Source organism: Larus michahellis, chromosome 1, assembly GCF_964199755.1.
Source record: "Larus michahellis chromosome 1, bLarMic1.1, whole genome shotgun sequence".
NCBI lineage: Eukaryota > Metazoa > Chordata > Aves > Charadriiformes > Laridae > Larus > Larus michahellis.
In genome coordinates, this window is record NC_133896.1 from 93,420,693 (window position 1) to 93,440,954 (window position 20,262).

The 20,262-nt window shown below is 45.1% G+C and overlaps 1 protein-coding gene across 1 annotated transcript; it reads left to right on the top strand.

Annotated features, from left to right (window-relative positions):
- The first annotated feature begins 1,426 nt into the window (after positions 1-1,426).
- TNFRSF1A (TNF receptor superfamily member 1A) lies at positions 1,427-18,802 on the top strand. Its single transcript, XM_074593451.1, has 10 exons — positions 1,427-1,642; positions 11,797-11,998; positions 12,312-12,440; positions 12,754-12,897; positions 14,513-14,594; positions 14,921-14,988; positions 15,199-15,321; positions 15,683-15,720; positions 16,488-16,647; positions 17,204-18,802. Exons 1-10 carry the CDS (start codon positions 1,604-1,606, stop codon positions 17,503-17,505), a joined length of 1,287 nt encoding a protein of 428 aa, XP_074449552.1. The 5' UTR covers positions 1,427-1,603; the 3' UTR covers positions 17,506-18,802.
- The last annotated feature ends 1,460 nt before the right edge of the window (positions 18,803-20,262 follow it).

Here is a 20,262-nt window from a genome sequence, read left to right on the forward strand (position 1 = left end):
TGCAGGAAGAGTCAAACGTGAAGGTCTCAGGGGATTTCTCTGGTGGTCGTGAGATTCTAGAGAAATGCTTTTGCTTTTTTTTTTTTTTTGGAAGGCTGAAGCTTCATGAAGGTTGAAGGGTGTGCCGCATCCACTCATAGGACAGTATGTGATGAATCTGAAACAATCCATTAAAAATGGGATATCCTCCTCCACAGAATGTACTCATTGGTGCATGAGATTTTTTTCCTTTAGGGGATAACTTTGTATTATTCTTGTTCAAGGCAAGGAAACAAACTAGACAAAACTTGCTAAATCTTTCCCATCTCTATCCCTGGAGATGGATGCAGCCTGATAACAGATTATGCTGCTGTTTCCTTCCCTCCTGGAACCTGGTGCTGTAAAGTCAGAGCTGTTCCAAGCCTGAAGTGCAGAAGAGAGCTACGTAGCTGCATGGTCCTCGTCATTTTGTCCTGTGTGTGTGCCATTGCTGGCTTCTGTACAGCAGATAAGCAACTCTGGAGTAGACACCGTCCGTGGAGGTGTTGGGCTTTGTCCACAGCATTTCAGGCAGCGCACAGAGTGAACTGTACACGTGCTTACAGACATGAAATGGAAATGTTGTTCTAAAACAATACTTAGTAGCTCAATACAATGCTGTAGTACTGAGATAACTGCAGCAAACGAGGGGAAGCAGCGTTCCCGGTCACAGACTGATCGCTGGAAGATGGGTGCTGCAGCCGTCTCCATTCACGGTCCCTCCCATTCATGATACCTGCTGCTCGCAGTAATGAATGGCCAGTTCCTGTCGCCCCTGGCAGGCGAGGAGTAACTGGAACCTAAACCAGGTAACTAACGCATGCAGCGTGTTATCTCAAGAGAGGAAATATTTCTAAAACGAGTGCAAGGTCTTAACGGGCAACAAACAAAGGGGAGTTCTGTGTCATTTAGCCACACATTCCTTACTGTAGATTTTTTTTTTAAAAACACTTGTTAAGTGCACAAATTAAATGAAGCAGAGCTCATGCAGAATGTTACATACACTTCACTCATATTTGCACAGTCAATGCAACTGGTTGGTTGGAGCGTACAAGAAAACATGTGTTTTAAATTAAAATGTACAGGATGGGTAGATATACTCTAAATATTCTAGGTTTTGGCTGATAAATACCTTTAAAATTACTTAGGTGCTGACAAGGCAGGTAAGATCCAAAGAGTCATTTTCTTAAAACTACATGGTTAAGTTTCACACAAACTTAACGTAAAAATACGGCGGGCAGGCAAAACGCTAACACGTCAGGAAGTTTTAAAGATTACAGTGAGGCTCCTTTGACTCCTTTTCGGTGTGCTTTCTAGCAGTTTTCGCCACGCCGTACACCGCCCGTTGTTCTCCCTTCAGCTCGCCCGTCTCGGTTTTTTTAAGGAGATCCGTCGGGGTGCGGAGGCCGGGCGGGGCGCGGCGCCGGGGCCGCCTCCCTCCCTCCCTCCCGCCGCCGGCAGGAAGCCGGAGCCGGGGTAGTTTCGCTCCGCGCTGCTCCGGCCGGGCCTGGGCAGGGGTTGGGGCGGCTCACCTACCTCTGGACGCGGGGGACCCTGCCATGGGGACGTAGCCGGCCGCGGAGCCATGCGCGGCCCGGCGCTGCCCTGCAGCTCGCTGGGGACGGTAAGTCACGGCGGGGGCTCGGGCCGCTCCCCACACGGGACGGGACCGGTCCGTGCACCGCCGCCCTCCCCCGCCGCGGGGCTCTTTGGCCTGGGCTGCCTTCGCCCCTCTTCGCCGCCGCAGGGCTCTCCCCATGGCTCCGGGGGCTTTGGCTTCCCTGACGGGGCGGGTAGCGGGCAGCGCCCGGGGAGCCATTTTTCCTGCGGAGGGGCGAGGTGGGCGGTGATGGTGGAGGGGGGAGGCCGGTGCCGGGCCCACAGGAGCGGCGACGGGCGGTCGGGAAGCCGAGCCGCGCCTGTCCCGCCGTCCCCTGGCCACCTTGTGGGGTAACCGGGCAGCGGCGCTGCAGGGCCGCTGAGGGGAGGCGCGGCGAGGTCGGCGATGCTCCCTCCTTCACTCCCCGCTCGCCAGCGCCGTTTCCGGAATTTATCCCTGAGTCAGGGAAAAGGCGGCTGGATTTACAGGAATGGCGGAGGATTTCCTGGAGCCCGCGGCGCGGCCGTGAACTCGCGGGGCGATGCCGGCGCCGAGCCCTGCCGGGGGCACGGAGCCTCCCGGGCTGGGCTCCGCTCCGCGCCTGCCGCCGGTGTAGATAAAGCTGTGACGGTGGAGGTGATGTCACTTGGCATCATGACGCGGCTATAAATTCTGGTATAGAAGTTAAACAGTCAAACTGTTTATCCTTAAATACCTGAGCATCCTAGTAACAAATGCTTACACCTGACTGCACTAGACTTGTAACGTTGCGTTAGTTGTTGATTTGTTGTCAAAAAGTTGTGACTGCCCCTACTCAAAGTTATCTTCTTCCAGAAGTTTTCTTTTTTTGCACTTGGAAGCTTTTGGAAACCAGGTGATAAGAGTTACAGCTAGCATGGGCAAGAGCATACAACTAAAACTGCGGAGCAGGAGCACTCCACACCTCAACTCTTAACTGTGGATCACTTACCATGTCAGGACCTAGGTGGGATCCATCAACTGTTGAGATGACTTACATACAGATTTCAAAGCAGTTAGCAAACCTGCAAAAGTGTATTTCTGACAAGCGCACATATTTAGCTGTAATTCAGATGCTATATGTGGTATTACTGATACTATTGGCAATAAAATGTACAAAAAATCACTGGATTCCCCAAATTTATTATATTGTCTTCACTTAAATAATATGCTGGAGGAAGAGTGTCCTTCAGTGGGATTTCTTTTTCTGAGGACATTTCCCCCCGCCCCATTTACATGTCATTTCAAGTTCTCAATAACACCACACTCGCTTATTACAGATGGGTTTTTTTCCATAAAATCTTTTTTTTTGTTCAGTGTTAGAATTCTCACTCTCTTGCATGCCCTTCCATCTTCCGTTTACTTTCCGTGCATCCTATGTTTGCCCTCATAGCCTTTCTTACTCCCTTGACGCCCCCTTCTAGTTTTCTGATTCTTTTATGTTTCCTCTGATTCTTCAAAATTTCCTGTAGCTTGATTCCATGCATTTTCTCTTTTTGTGTGTCCTTAACCTCATTTCCAGGTCCTTTGTGTTTTCCCCTTGCATTCCTAACTTTCACAGTGGAAAAAATGGCATCTGTCTTCACTGAGGCCAGTGTATGTTCTGTCTCATTAAAAAAAAAAAAAAAAAGGCAGTTTAATTTATTAAAGGCAGTTCAGATTTATGAAGAAAGACAAAATAGTCCCAGGGGTGCTTTTGGCATTGATTCCTTTTGAAGGTAAAGGGAGGAACTGCAGTTTTGATGTTAGAAGCTTCGTTATATAAAAATGGAAAAACCAAGCTACCATGTGCATTTGCAAGAAAGAACTGTTTGGCCTACCATCCTATTTCCAACAGTCTACCAAGGGTTTCAGTGCAGGGCAAGCATACAATCAAAAATACTTTCCTGGCTTCCAATGATCTGTGACTCTGTGAATTCCCAAGTTGAAACGGTGTCTTCATATTTCGGACCCCTGAGTGTGTTTTTCTTCTGCTGATGGGCATGCTGATCGCTTTTGGAACCCAGGCATGTTTCTGGCACCCCCAGCACTCTGGCAGGGAGTCCCACACCTCAGCTATGTGTTGGCTAAAAAAAGTACCTCCCTGTATTTGTTGTGAACCTGTCTCCTGCTTGTTTTATATGATGCCTCCTAGTACTTGCATTGGAAGAGACAGATAACAGCTATCCCAGTTCACCTTCTCCGTGGCATTCATGACTTCAGTATCTTCTGCTCAGTTGTCTTGTTTACAGACCAATATTTTTAATCGTTTCCCTTATGGCAGCCATTCTGTACCACTGATCGTCCTTGTTACCTTTCTCTGTATCATATGTGGGTTAATTTATGTTCTCAGGATTGGGGGCTGGAACTACAGTCTGTATTCAAATCTTATGGATTTATACATTGTCATAACAACACTTTCTGTTCTGTCCTCAAATCTTTTCCTAACAATTTAGAGCATTTGATTGCATTTCTAATTGCTTTATCCAGCTAGGTTCATTCCACTTTTTATCTGCTTATTAATTTAATTCTAATTTCTGTTTTTGATGACCATCCACTTCTAGCCAAATGGAACATGTTGCTATCTGTGTCTGTGCCAATTTCAATTATGTGGTAGTTCAAGTTCTCACAAGTAATCGGTTTTGTCAGTTTCGATGCCTTTCCCTTACTTTTTCTTAAGTAATCCATTTTCTGCATTAGCAGTGTCATTTGGTGAAAAACCAGTTTTGTTATTTAGCTCCTTCTTATTCATTGTCTTTAGTCATCGCAAAGGGGATTTGCTTTTATTTGGGACAGATGTGTGGTATTCTCTTCCATAATCTTGGCCTAATCCCTGGATAACTAAGTACTTGCTTTGAACCCTTGGTGACAGGGGCCTTTCTATTGCAGTCTTGGGAACCTGGCAGTAGAAAGCGCATCTGAAAGCAGTGTTGCTACATTTCTCTATTAAAAGAAACGGGAGTCTATTAGTTCCGATGAATAGGACTCAGCATATGACAATTATCTGACTCTTAAAAAATTCACTTGGTGAATCACTGAAAAGGGGCACAAGGGTGGCACAGTGTGGGCAGGGGCCAAGAGCTTGTGCCCAGATGAAAATCACCTCGGGATGGAAAGGGGATGCCCCCGTTGAGCCTTCCTGCAGCTCTTGCTCTCATGGCGATCTGATGTGGGGCTATACATCTCTGCTGTCAAAGCCAGCCCTGAACACAGGCAGGCAAACTACTGGGGTGTCACCTGTCTGTGACTCGGAATGTTGGGTCTCTGACATAGCGTTCACCACCGTGTCCTTTAAGGAAAAATAAAAAGTTTATTTTCTTATGGTTGTGATCACCTGACTTTTTCACTCTTTTCTTTATCTCTGCTAATATGAAATAAAACCTAAAAATACATATATTTTAGGATGTGAAGTTCATGATCTTTATAGATAAATTACAGTTTAGTTTTGTTTTTTTTTGTTTAAATTAAGATTTCTAAGACCTTTCTTCATTGTGTGAAAGCTATTACCAGTCTCCTGGTTTTAGACAAGGCCTAAAATACAGCATTTCTTCCATCGGATCTTCATAAAATGGAGGATTATTTATAGTAATAGCTCTTGTATCCTTGTTTTGACCTTTCCAGGTTTTAGTGAGCAATGAGAAAAGCTTCCTGTAAATGTTGCTTTAATACACATTTTTCAATGTGTAAAGCAGAAGTTCTGGTTTCCCATGCATCTTTGTATAGCAAAGTGAAAAAATGCAAACTTCGAAGAGCTTTTGGAAATGTCAGAAGCAGTCAAAGAACAAAAGGGTAATCTTGTACCCTGATTTCTTTGGCAGCTTGTTACTCTGAGCAGGACCTCTGTTTTCTTCCGAACTTCCAAGCTGGCTGATTTTTTATGACTCATTCAAAATGCTTACAGATGACTGATACGTAGATTACTTATGCATGTGTGTGTCATGCTAAACTCTTAAGCAAAGGGAAGTTTCTATTAAGAAATATTTGAGAAATTCTAATGACTTGTAATGCCTTTTTTTTCCAGGTAGTTCTTTAGTTTAAAAATGGAATTTGCAAATGTAAGTCTTTTTTGGGAGAAGCAGTTGAATAAGTTGTTGGTGGGGAAACACTTTATTACATGATGAGTATGTTAGGTGTGTACAAAGGAAAAAAAAAAGGAGTAAGCCTCCTAGTCTCCGGATTTTAACAGCACATCTGGATTTATAGAATTGTTTTATTCTGAAATTTTCAGCTTTATGCTTTTGTATTAAGGAGATTTAAACTCTGGAAATTATTAATTTGTATCTATTTTAAAATTAGCCTAGAGATGGGCAATAATATTTGAATTGTTTGGAATACTAATACCCAAGCTTCTGCTCCAGCAAGTATTGCATTTCTATTAGTTGCCATGAACAGGCGTGGAGTCTCAAGGTGCTGCATGCGGGGGCAGGAGTCTCTTCCCACCTGTGTAATCCCCCCCTTCCCACTCAGTTTGGTTTCTGTGTCTGGCCTTGTTCACTCTGGACACCTGTAGGCATCCACTGGCTCCCAGCACAACTCTCTCCATACTCTTTCCCATGGTACTGTGGGACACACATACCTGTGTGTCACCATACCTGCTTCCTCCACCCTTCTCCCTGAGGACAAGGAGCCCTGCAGGCAGCAGCAGGGCCACAGCTGCTCCCAGGGAGGGCAGGGCACATGATACAGAGCTGTGGCATCCATGCTGAGTGATTTGGTATTTTCTAGCCTTTTGGACATTGGCAGGCGGTAATACAGTAGTCCTGATACGCTGCACTTCCCTGCGCTGTCCCTCTGCTTCAGATACTGTGCCTTCTTTGTCCTTGGCCTGAGAACAGTGCTCTCAAATGTCCCTTCTTATTTCTAGCCCCCCTCCCCGCATCTTTCTTGCATCTCCCTGCGTTCTTCGCTTTTATCTGTGCTGTTTCTTTCTTTCTTTGGCTTACTCATCAGAGATGTCACCTCGCTTGCAGTTCTCTGTGCACGATCGGGTGAGGAAGAAGCAGCAGCAAGGGTGCTACTTGTAGTGGTGGCAGTAACTCAAGAATATTTGAGGTTGAAGGTGGCACAGGGGCTCCTAACTCCTGTCTGGGCAGCCAAAATTTTGCATAGAAGAGCTTTTGGGCTTGTGTCGTGTTTTTTTTTTTCGCTGTAGCTGTCAGGCAGTAAGTACTGGCATGAGACATGAGAAAGAACTAGGGTTACGTGTGTGCAGGGCACATAGCTGTCATCCAGAGGAGTGGAATGATCTAAGGAAGCAGCATTCTAGTTTTCATCTGCCATATTTTGTTTTATTTCTGCAGCAGTTTCAGAAGTAAAACCTATGGTTTCTGCTGACTCTTTTTTTTTTCCTGGGCAGTCCCCACTCACTAAAAATGTGAATCACCGGTGTGCATGATGTGGTTTGGTGGTTTGAATTATCGGTTGGCTTAGGTAATATATGCTGTCCAATTTTCTGTGGCAGCATTGGTTAGTAGGTACTCGTTCTTTCTCCTGGTGAGTGGAATCAGAGCACATTGTAAATCTAATGATGAAAAATCACCTTATTTCAGTTGTAGAGGACCTCTAAACTTTGCTTTGGTGAGCTGTTATCAATGACTTGAGGCTTCAGTGCTTGGTAAATGGGGCTAAATCTGGCTGGTGACCAGTCACCAGCAGTGCTCCTCAGGGCTTAATTCTAGGGCCAATTCTGTTCAATATATTTATGAACGATCTGGATGCAGGAGTTGAATGCACCATTAGCAAGTTTGCTGATGATACCAAACTGGGAGGTGCTGTTGACTCTCTTGAGGGACAGGAGGCCTTTCAGTAGGCAATGATTAATGGGATGAAATTTAACAAGTCCAAATGCAATTCTGCACCTAGGACAGAGTAACACTGGGCACAAGTAGAAATTGGGTGAGGAGTGGCTGTAGAGCAGCCCTGCAGACAGGGATCTGGGGGTGCTGGGGGGCAGCAGGCTCAACAAGAGCCAGCAGTGTGCCCTGGCAGCCAAGAGGGCAACCCGCATCCTGGGGTGCAGCAAACACAGCATCACCAGCTGGTCAAAAGAGGTGATTGTCCCACTGTGTTCAGCATTGCTGCGGCCTCACCTGGAGTGCTGTGTGCAGGTCTGGGCCCCACAGTTTAAGAAGGGTGTGAAGGTCTGTGAATGCGTCCAGAGGAGGGCGACAAAGCTGGTGAAAGGGCTGGAAGCAATGTCCTATGAGGAATGGTTGAAGGCTTTGGACTTGTCTAGTTTGGAGAAAAGGAGCCTGAGGGGCAACCTCATTGCTGTCTGCAGCTTCCTGAGGAGGGGAAGTGGAGAGGGAGGTGCCGAGCTCTTCTGCCTGGGGTCCAGTGATAGGACATATGGGAATGGTTCAGAGCTGTGCCAGGGCAAGTACAGACTGGACATTAGGAAGCATTTCTTGAGAGAAATGCTTGAGGGTGGTCAAACACTGGAATAGACTTCCTAGAGAGGTAGTTGATGCCCCATGTTTAAGAGGCATTTGGGCAATGCCCTTAATAACATGCTTTTACCTTTTGGTCATCCCTGAGGTGGTCAGGCAGTTGGACCAGATGTTCATGTATTTCCTGAAGTTTATAAAGCCTGTCATTGGTATAAATCAGTATACTGCTGAATGGCTTGGGGAGCTGCTTAAGATGATGGTGGTTTTTTTTTCTGCCATGTGAATGATTTTTCTAGAAGGCCGAATCACTGGTTTGTGAGTCACTTGTGGTCTGTGACTCTCTGTTCCTCAGATTTTGATCAGTAATAATGTGTTAACTCTGGTTTGATTACACTTATATACACACTTTCACTTAATCTGAAAAATTGAAAACACCTTTCTTGTTTTCTTTGGTTTTTGAAGGTATATCTGACCAATTTTCTCCGCATTTTTACCTTGATCTTTGATGCTTTCCTGTGTTGTTTCTATTGCTGTCTTGTCTGACTTACTGGCCAGCTGTATATATTTCCACGTCAGGGGATTAATCGTTGGCTAGAGAATGAGCATTTTTTTAATTGTTGCAGTCAGACCATCTGTGTGAATGATCTTTTACCCGTTTTCCTGCAAGCAATCAGTCTTGTAGGACTATCAGCTTCTGAAACGAGTTTTATTTCTTACTGAGTCGTTGGAATGCTCGCGTTTATCTTGTGGTCAGCTAATTAAATCTGAAACAATAGCTATTTAAATATTTGGTTCTCCTTTTCCTGTTCACCATTTTAGCCTCTGGTCTATTGAATATGTCTTTGTATGACAGAAGTGTCTGAAAAATGGGGTTTTGGCTTTGTCAAGAGTTGCAAAGTCCTATCCTTCTTGAGGTTTTAAGTTGCTTTCATGTATGTACCTTTCTCTCCTGATGCTTTAATTTTGAGAGAGAAACAGGACAGCATGGGGCTGTCATAGCCATCTGATTTTGCACATTTTTTCTTAAGCTTGCAACCACAAAATTAGTATCAGCATTGTGGTTTACCCTTATTGGTTTACTTTGCTTTTGCTATAGCTCTCCTAGCTGAAAAAGCAAGAAGAAACAGAACTCTGAAGCTGTGCCTGTACAGCTAGGCACCTTACCACTTTCAAAAAAGCAAGCTGGGAAAACATGACAATGTAGGGAAGTTACTGTAGTAAAACTCAGTGTGAGATTGTATGGATTGGGTGGTATTTTTTTGCAAAAAAAAAAGTTGATTTTCATGCATTCACGTGATCTGATGCATAGACTACATTGGCACACACTCTCCATGACATACTCAGAAGCACTAACACATGTACGTGCAGATGGCATGGCCAGAATCACTGCGTGCAACACAGACGACAAGGGACACTCCCTGTCAAGTCTTCGTCATGCTGCTGGTGTTCTTCATAGCACTACAAACTAGGTTTTGGACAAGTCCATCATTCTCTTTGGGAGTCATTGGCTGCTATGGGATGGGCCTTTGCCATAGAAACTTGCTGACTTCAGGCTCCCCACATCATGGGCCAAGTTGTTTCCTGGTTTTGTTTTTTAATATATTTTTTTAACCTTTTTGTTATTTTATGCTTTTTTCCTTGTCTGAATGCATGTTTGAAATGCATGCCTAGCGTCTTTTTTCTGTTGGGCCAACAGGCAAAGGAATCATGTTGGTGATACGATCACAACTCAGAGGGTTGTGATCAGCAGCACAGAGTCCAGTTGGAGGCCTGTAACCAGTGGTGTCCCTCAGGGGTCAATACTTGGTCCAATTTTGTTCAATATATTCATTAATGACCTAGATGAGGGGACAGAGTGTATCGTCAGCAAGTTTGCTGATGATACCAAGCTGGGAGGGGTGGCCGACACTCCAGAGGGCCGTGCTGCCATCCAGCGTGACCTGGACAGGCTGGAGAGCTGGGCAGAGAAGAACCTAATGAGGTTCAACAAAAGCAAGTGTAAGGTCCTCCACCTGGGAAGGAAGAATGCCAAGCACCAGTATAGGTTAGGGTCGGACATGCTGGGAAGCAGCTCTGAGGAGAAGGACCTGGGGCTCCTGGTAGACAGCAAATTATCCATGAGCCAGCAGTGTGCCCTTGTCGCCAAGAAGGCCAATGGCATCCTGGGCTGCATAGGGAAGACTGTGGCCAGTAGGTCGAGGGAGGTCATTCTCCCCCTCTACTCTGCACTGGTGAGGCCACAACTGGAGTATTGTGTCCAGTTTTGGGCTCCCCAGTTCAAGAGAGACAGGGAACTACTGGAGCGAGTCCAGCGAAGGGCAACCAAGATGATTATGGGACTGGAGCATCTCCCTTATGAGGAAAGGCTGAGAGAGCTGGGACTCTTTAGCCTGGAGAAGAGAAGGTTGAGGGGGGACCTGATTAATGTTTACAAGTATCTAAAGGGTGGGTTTAAGGAGGACGGAGCCAGGCTCTTTTCAGTGGTTTCCAGTGACAGGACGAGGGGCAATGGGCACAAGCTAGAACATAGGAAGTTCCGTTCAAATACACGGAAAAACTTCCTTACGGTGAGGGTGACAGAGCACTGGAACAGGCTGCCCAGGGAGGTTGTGGAGTCCCCTTCTCTGGAGATTTTCAAGACCTGCCTGGATGCAGCCCTGAGGGATGTGCTGTAGGCAGTCCTGCTCTAGCAGGGGAGTTGGACTAGATGATCTCTAGAGGTCCCTTCCAACTCTGAAGATTCCGTGATTCCGTGATATGCTGCGATCTCATTACCATGCTCCTGGTGTGGGGTCTTTTGCTATGAGTCATCTATGCTGTGGTCTTACCAGAGTGTAGACCTTTTGGCTATGACATAAACAGTACATTTCTCAATTTCGCTGCTGGGAATAGTGTCCTGAAAACAATACCCAGGCATTGGTGTCCTTCATTATCATACCGGCTGTTCTTTTAACCCATTTGTTCTGCTGTTCCTTTTTGTGTGTGTGTGTACCCACTCTTACAGTCATACAGCAGTCACGCCAATCTTAATATTTCTCTTAAAATTCTTGATAACACTGATTTTAAAAATTTTAAAAAACCAACAAGTAAATCTTAAAGGAGTTTAAAAAAAAAGAAAACGCACATTTTTGTGGCAGACTGTTCAGACTGAATGTTAACAGCTGCAGTTTAAAAGGAAGAAAGTATGTTTGTCAGAGAAGTTGAAAACCTAACTTTCACACGTTTCTAGGCTGGCTTGCTCAGGAGTAGTTTTGGAAGCTTTTCTATACTTCGCATGGAGTGAAATCCTCCTCTGCCTTCTTATTCCAAATTTCCTGTCTGGTTTATTTGTTCAGTAGAACTGCAAGTAGTGGATGCATTCTTCTCTCTGGAACTGTTTCTAGATGGGCAGTCGTACTGCATTCCTTAATGAAAACATTCCTTTGCTCTTGAGTAACTTTCTTGCAAGCTGCAGCATTTTCAAGGCATTCCATCTATAAATTGCACATCATCAAAAACATTTGCTTTATATGAAACCAGTTTGTCATAGAGACCATCATATGGCATATTAATAACACAGATGACAGGCATGGGTTTGTTGTTGGGTTTTTTTGGTGAATAATCTACCCCCACACTTTTGTCAGTGGAGGGCCCTGATACCGGGATTGGACAAGTCTATTGAATTCACTGTTATAATAAGATTTAATTGTAAGTGCTAAAGTCAGCTGTGCAGTTTGCAAGGGGATATGTTTTCTCACCTTGTTTCTCTCCCTCTTTCTTTCCTTCTCTCTCCCTCTCCCTCTGTATTTACAGTTTATCCTAACATTTGTCTGCGTGTTGACAAAGGAATCTGTAGAAATTACTCCAGTGCCATATACACTGCAAGCCCATCAGGTAGCTTTGCATGGAAGAGACCCCTCTAGCCCCTTCAGGAAAGAAAAGAGGCAAGTGCAGTGTCAACTAGGACAATACCTACATCCCAGAGAGACCCACTGTTGCATGAGGTGCCATGCAGGTACGTAAAATAAGTACACTAGTAGTGACCTTTACCTTAGAGGCATTTCCCTGTGCTGCACTGTCAAACTGTCTCTGTCCTACAGCTAGCTGTATGAGTGCTCCCTTTCCTTAGTACCTATTTACCCAGGTAAATTCCTATTCCTTGTCTCTTCTTTTTGGGCTGCCAGTGTCATTCACACTGATGAGAGGAAGCATACTTGGTTCTTACACCATCAACTCCAGGGTTTCTCTGAGGAATCAGTGACTCCCATCCTCCCTAAGACAACACGTTTGCCTTCCTGTCAGAGCTCTGTTACATGATTTTCTTGCAGGTACCTACAAGGCAAAAGACTGTGATCGGCCTGACCAGGCACCTGTCTGTCTTCCGTGTGCTAATGGCACATTCACAGCTGTTGATAACACCATGTCTAAATGCTTCCCATGTACACATTGCCGTACAGGTGAGTTATCTATAGGACCTGAGGAAAATGGGTGGTAGTGGCAGGTGGGGTAGGGGCAGGAGGGGGTGGCAAGGTGAGCGAGGAAGCTTGGAATGGTAAGCAATTGAATGGGCAGAAGGACAGTGTATGGAAAGGGATTGGGGACAGCAGGAATAAAGGTTACTGAATTACTGTAATCTGAGACACAGTTTGCAGGCCTTTTTGGCCTTTTTCTGGGAAAATTAGGGGATAACAACACCTGTCATCATAACAGTGCTCTCAGATGAAGGTGAAGGAAGAGGTTGGAATAATCACTTCTCCTTTCTTTCCTCAGAATTCCAGCAGATAGTAGAGACACCCTGCAGCCCAAAGCAAGATACCGTTTGCGGCTGTCGGAAGAATCAATATCAGATTGGCCTGTCTGATCTCTTCCACTGTAGGAACTGTAGCTCATGTGTCAATGGGATTATTGCCAACTGTGAGTATGGCATGGATATGGCTCCAGTATGGACATACTGCACTAGGGTATTCATTAACAGCCCTAGTCCTCTGTTCACTTTCTGACAGGAAGTGATTGTCCTGAAGTGATTGTAGTTTTGGGACAACTTTTGGTTTTCCCTGCCCTCTTTCCCCAGAAAGACTGCTATTTGTTGCATGACTTTTCATCAATCCCTGTTTTCTGTCACAGTTTCTACTTTCCTTTTGTCCTTGAATGGTTTCTTGGTTTTGGCTGTTGTGAGGAGATAATTTCTACTTAATTTTGGTACCTCTGCCTTGCATGTACTGAAGCAAGGTCTTTATGCTCTAGAGCAGATTTCACCCTTACCTTCCTTTTTTGTCTTTGTGTGGGTATTTCTCCTGATGCTCACACCAACTTCTGAAAGCACTTTGAGTACAATGGCTGAAAATATTACTGGTCCCAGTGCCCAGCTGAACTGCTCGTCAGTCAGTTGCTGAACCACCACAGTGTTCTGTGCAGTGTTTTAAAGTGAAGAGCTGCTCAGGTAATGCTGAACAGTACCCAGTGGCATTGGGTGTGACCTGGGGATGGTGCAGGTGTCTGGAAGAAGTACCCATGTTAGCTGTCCCAGGCTGCCTCATCTCCAGTCAGGAATCAAGATATCTTAACCAAATGCTGCTTGCTGCCCTCCACTTTGTGCTGTAGTCTAATTCTGTTCGTGTCCCTTAAACGCTCCTTATTTTGTTGTCCTAAAGCTATCCCCTCTTCTCTGCAAATTCTGCTTCTCCCCCTCCCTTTCCTGTCTCTTACCCTGCCTAGCGTGAGGTTTGCTGTCTCACTGGTGAATGTGTTCCCTGTGCTGGTCGGTAATCTTCCTCTGTCACAGTTTCCATCCTTACCTATCCTCAAGGGTCATCATCGTGTGCTGCCCTTGAGCAATTTCCTTCCCTCTTGACTGAGGTAGAACTGTTTTAGTCCTGTCCCTCGCTTGCCACCAGAATGCATGCTGCTTGTTCTAGTACCTTTTTCCCTCCCCTTATACAACTTTATCACTTCCATCACTACTCTTGTCTCCTGCTCCCTACACCTGTTTTACTCAGTCTCCATACTGTAACTTGCTTAGAAGCAGTAGCTCTTTCATTTCTTACCCCTTCCACTCACAGCATACCATATCGCAAGAGTGGATATGTCCGCAATGGCTTGAAGTGATTCTCCCTGCCCTGAACTGACTTCCTCACCAGTCCCAGCTGCTCAGGGACTACTTCTCCCTCATCTTTGCCTGACTAATGTGATTTCCCCTTCCTGTCACACTTGAACTCGAGTGACTTTCCCTGCTTTTGCACTGGAACTGTCATTATCCATTAGACCAATTTCAGCTGCACTGTAATTTTAATCCCTTTCAGAGCCTCTACAGAGGTCCCCGATCTACCAGGACAGTAGTATCCTTACTTTTTATTATTTTTATTCTCCCCCAACCCTGTCCTAAACACAGACCGAATCCTCTTTCGCTTCTTTAGTAGCAGTTCTCCAGACTCAAAGAGGGGTAATCTCCCACCCATTTTGGAGTGGATTTTTTTCCTTTTGTTTTCTTCTCTGTCTAGATTATGGCTACCATTTCTTCTTTTCTTTACAGGTTCAAAGAACAGAGACACAATTTGCAGGTGTAAGCCTCGATTCTTCCTAACACTTAGTAATGTTTGCAAGCCTTGCAACAGGTGAGGTTTTTTTCCTCTGTATGCCCCTCCATTGAGTAGGAGAGACAGCAGACACAAGTCCCACGGAGGGAGGAGATTTTTCTCAAGGCTCTGTCCATCTTGACGTAACTTCACAACATTCTGCCTTTCTGGGGCAACTGGGTCTTTCCCTCTGGCACTCCCAGTCTTCTCTGTATAGGCACCAGCCTGCTAAGAACCCGAAGTCACTAGCCATGCTGCATTGCTCTGCTTTGCAGGCTTATCTTGACTTCTGTGTTACTTAGGATTGTTGCAAATGCGTGGTGTTTCATTTCATGCACACTCACCTCTCTGATTCGCTCGTACAGCTGCATTGGAGAAGAATGCCTGCAGTGTCATAGCCCAGTGACTACCTCATCGACTTCATCTGGGCTGAGTGAGTACTGGGGGAACTGAAGGACAGTGGAATCTTTTCAGTGTGGGCTTTTGTTCTTTTAACACTGTTTGTCAAGTATTATTTTCTCCACTCTCTCAAACCATTATTCTTTTTCTCCCTACCATTTGCGTGTCTTCACTTGTTCTTCCTCTAGCACTTAACTTCTTCCTTTCTCAGTCACTCACTCATTTGCCCTCTCCTTTTCCCCAGATGGGAGCCTTGTCCTTGGCATCATCGTTGCAATATTTGGAGTTATCTCTGTCCTCTACATTGTAAATAAAGTAGTGAAGCTCGTCCAGGAAAATGGGGTACCATCGTCTTTCTACTCCTGTGGTGAGCACAGCAGTGTATATTAATTAGCAGTGATATTAATGGAGATAGATGTCATTTTCTTTGTGTGTGTGTATATGCACACCCGTGTGAGGGAAGAAGTGGGATCCCATTACTCTGCTTTGCTGCAAGGCCAGAGGAACATGAGAAACTCAACAGCTAAGCTTATTGGTATAGTTCTTATGACTCTGTATCTATACCCATAGCTGTGACTGGAATTGCACGACCATTGCTGGGAGATGTGCATTTTGCTGTAAAACCTTTTTTGAGGGTAGGATTGCGAATAGCTGCTTTCCTGTTTTCCCTGGGAAGAGAGGAAGTGAAAATAATTTTTGCTTTCTTTTTTCTTTTCTTTTCTTTAAAGTTATTTTGCCCCAGTCAACCAAGGAGCCAGTATCTGAGGTGAGCAAAATGATGGGTATAAAAGCTTTCCTTCCACTTTCAACTGTGTTAGTCTGGGATCCAGAGTAACATATTTCCCCATGGGCTGTTCTCAGGCCTCCTATTTTCAAACGAGCTGAGTAATAGGGCTGTTTAATTCCGAAGTCTTTTCCTGTAGAGGGTGGAGCCATTAACATTTTACTTCCCCTCTTCTAGAGGATGGTTTTTAAACTCCTGTCTTTTTGTTTTTTTCTTTCTGGACGCATTTTTTTCAGATAGATGGTTCCTAATCCCTTTTTCCCCCTATATACCCCAAGCTTGGAGGATTCAACTGATTTTACTTCACTTCAGATCTTGACCCCACAAGCCTTTCAGCGCTGCTGCGTAGTGTTCTCTCATGTCCAGTGTTGTTCTGTAATTAAGAGGGCCCAAGCAGTAGTTGAGGTGGGGTTTCCACAGACTCACAGAGAAATCTGATGGGAAAGGTAGCACGTGGAGCTTCTAGAATGGTGGTGATTTCGGGTCCCAGACTTACTTGATTTTGTAAAGACATATTTTTTTCCAGACTACTGTTTTTTGATGCCAAAAGAGAGTTAGACTCCTTGGGTTCTACTGGAAAGAAATGTTTGGTGCCTTCTGCTCAAACAAGGCATATAGGAAGAATTAAAATCTCATCACCTGCTCCCCACCTATCTTGGATAAATTTTAGTATATAAAGCTTCCTTGCAGGAGACAGGTGTATTGGTGCTGCTGCAGGTGATTCTGGACTAAGAAAACATGTCTTTCAGGTTGAGGTAAAAAGAAGTGAAATTTCCATCCTTCTTCCTGAGTTCCAGAAGGAAACAGAATTGTCAGTGAATGCAACACCACCACCTGCACCTCTGCCACAAAGTTCACATGAGTTACCAGACTGTGTCAGGCCTGCCAGGAAGACACAGCTTCCAGACAGTAAGTGAAACTCCCCCATACTTCCCTCCTTCCCCGGGCAAATGAGAACCTGACTATGCAGATGCAGCTAGGAGGATGTTGGACAGACCTTACCCGGTGCACATGACCTGTGTGTATGGCACAGTACAAAGGCAGAAGCATGCACAGAGCCGGTGAGCCTGGATATGCTCAATGCTTACACAAGGTCTTTCTGTTGTCCCTTTTCTCTGCCAGCAAAATGGATTGTCATATGTGGTGACGTACTGTCAGTCTTAATGCCTCTGGGATGGTGACCCAAAGCATTCTTTTGTCAGGAATGTGAGGCAGCAAGGCCCTAAGCATGTGTGCTGAGCTCTGCTCATAACCTTACACAAACGCATGTGGAAGCATCCCATTGCTTTTTGAGAGTTAAGAGCAAGGCTGGACATCACATGAGTCTATGTGACTACTCTGCAGAAGACCTGAACAGGAGGGCGCAATGCATGATCCCAAGACACCATCCAGCCCTGGGTTATTCACATTCTCCTCGATGCTGCGCAGTCCTGGTTCTCACAGTTTATTTCTTCTCTTTTCACAGACCCTGCTATTCTCTACACTGTGGTAGATCACGTACCGCCATCTCGGTGGAAAGAGTTTGTGAGGCGTCTGGGTCTGAGTGACTATGATCTAGAGCGAATTGAGATGGAGCATCGGCGATTACGAGATGCCCAGTATGAAATGCTTAGACTCTGGAAACTGCAGATGGGCCATGCTGCAACTGTGGAGCACATCAGCTGTGTTCTCAACCAGATGGAGCTGAGTGGCTGCAGTGAAGCTATTCAGGAGGCTTTGCTAAACCAGAACTCTCCTCAACCTTGCAGCCGCCACAGCCATCTTTAATCTCTTTCTGCTTTAGTTCCCCTAGTTATGAGTGTTAAGAGAGGTTTATAACTGCCTGCCTTTATTGCCTTCCTTTTCCCATACCTCCCTACCTTTCTAACACCCCTCACCTGGGTTTGTTGGAGACAGCATCGGATAATGCTGGAGGAAGGCTGAGGTTTGCTTCTCAACCACCATGTAGTTCAACACCTTTAAGCCAAGACAGACCTCTGCAACAACTCCTTTCCCGAGGAGGGAAAGTACCTCGTAATGGAAGTGCTGTGTGGACTCTGACCAAAATGAAAACAGGAGCTCAGAGTGACTTGATAGCTCAGCTACTTCTACGGGCAAGTTATTGCTGAAACAGGTGGTGCTCTACCCACCATGTGGGGGGTAATTAGGAGGGTGAGTTGATTAAGCTGGTTGTTCAGATTGTAAAGTACTTGCTCACTTTTGGCAAATCTATTTTTTCTGCAAGATCAGGTGGTGTAACTGGCTCACATTGCAGCCCTTTGATTGCTACATCTGACTCAAGGGAAGTGGTGGGAGGCTCTGCCCGTTTCTGGGAGCAGGAGAGGATTGCCCCCTTTCGGTATCAACTAGTTATTGCTGTGGCAGAAGAGTCACGGAGACTGAGAAGTGGTGGCTCTGTGAGAAACGCGAGGACTACATCCTTTCCACACCCCTATTTCCCTCAGGTTGAAGAGGAATAAGGATTCCAAGCCAGTGAGTCAGATGAGAGGGTTGGTGTTTTTTTCTCATTTTTTTTCCCCCCTGTTCCTAGAAACCATGTAAGATAGCATTAACAAAACACCTGTCTGTGTGCTTGTCCGGGTGCAGAGTGGGAAGGAATGCGTGTGTCTGGCTGGCTGAGAAGGTACCTGTGTACCTGTTGGTGTGAGGGCCTCTGCAAACCTGTGCTTGCACACAGGTCGGTAGGCTTGTGTCTACCTGCTTATCTATCTCTGAACGATGCGCTGAATCTGATCTAACTGCAAATGGGACTGTGTATGTGTACATATATATATATATATTTTAGCAACTGTTGAGTAACTTCACACTACTTCTTGGACTGCATTCTGTGATTGCTACTGGGTGTGAGAGCCATTCGGTACCATCTCTGGGCTCTCAACATCACTTTTTCGCGGGTATTACCCTGGATGAAGCAGAAGTAGCAAAAACCAATTAGCCTGCATCAGGTGCAGGTTGTCCACACATTTGTAACGTGGACTTTTTTTTCAGTCTCTTGTCCCTTGACCGGAGAGAAAGTTTCTATTGTAAATACACTAAATGCTCTGAATAAAAATTAGTATTTTTACCTCTGCCTCCATTCTAGTTTTGTGCATATCAGCTTCTTTTCTGTGACTGCGGGTGGGAGCAGAGAAAAGGGAATGACTTCCAGAAGTGGCAAGAGCGGGCTGCAAGAATGGGTGGCTTGATGGTCTGATTAATTTTTTTTTTTTTAAATAACTTTTATGAGCTTTTGTATATAAAGCTTAGCTGCCCTCAAGTCACAGGAAGCTGGCCGAGGGCAAGAAGTAGGACTGACATTAAATCCAGTTGCAGGTCTTCTCAGATACTCAAGAGTCAAAGGGGATGCTAGGATCTTTGAAGTGAATTTTTAAACAACACACAAGGAGTCATTCTGATTTGTCTTTGGCTTTTTAAATAGGAAAATATCTTTAAATAAAAAAATAATAATAGATTATACTTTAATGCTAATCTTAACAGAAGCATGTTTTTGTCTGAGGAACCACAGCACTGTGTTAAGGCAGTGAGGACTGTTCTACTCCACTGATGAGAAAACGTGAAACTTGGAATTTGACAGCAGGCAGTGACAAAGCCATGAACTGAAGTCAGTTTTAATTCCCAGTGTGATGCTTTGTTTTTTTATGCCTACAAAATGTTTTAATTGTGGCTGTTTATTTTTTTTTAAAGAAAAACAAATAATCAAAGGAGACAGAATCATAGAATTGTCTAGGTTGGAAGAGACCTTTAAGATCATTGAGTCCAACCACCAACCTAACACTGCTAAGTTACCACTGAACCATGTCCCTAAGCACCACATCTACACATCTTCTAAACACCTCCAGGGATGGCAATTCCATTTCTTCCCTGAGGAGCCTGTTTCAATGCTTGACAACCCTTTTGGTGAAGAAATTTTTCAATATCCAGTTTAAACCGCCCCTGGTGTAACTCGAGGCCATTTCCTCTTGTCCTATTGACTGTTACTTGTGAGAAGAGACTGACCCCCGCCTCTACAGCCTCCTTTCAGGTAGTTGTAGAGAACAGTAAGGTCTCCCCTCAGCCTCCTTTTCTCCAGGCTGAACAACCTCAGTTCCCTCAGCCGCTCCTCATGAGACTTGTGCTCCAGACCCCTCACCAGCTTCATCGCCCTTCTCTGGTCTGGACACGCTCCAGAAGATGGTACAAAGCTCATTGTAATAGCCTTTGTATTTCTTTCATAATTTGTGTTCAACAACCACAGCACTGTAATAATTGCTCCAGGTGTGAAACTGCTTAAAGTGGGGAAATCATCCGAAGTCCTTTCCAGGATTTGGGACTACCAAGGAAGTGGTTTGGCGGGGATTGGGTTTGGTTTGGTTTGTTTGTTGTTCTTATGTTGTTTTTATGTTGTTTTTTTTACCGTGTAATCCATCAATTAAAATCCAGCTCTTTTAAAGTTCACCGTGCAAGGTAAGCCACAACCAGCTGCCTCGCCACCAAATTAATTATACAGAAATCCCTGACTGTGGAAGTAGACTCTTCCTCCGCTCC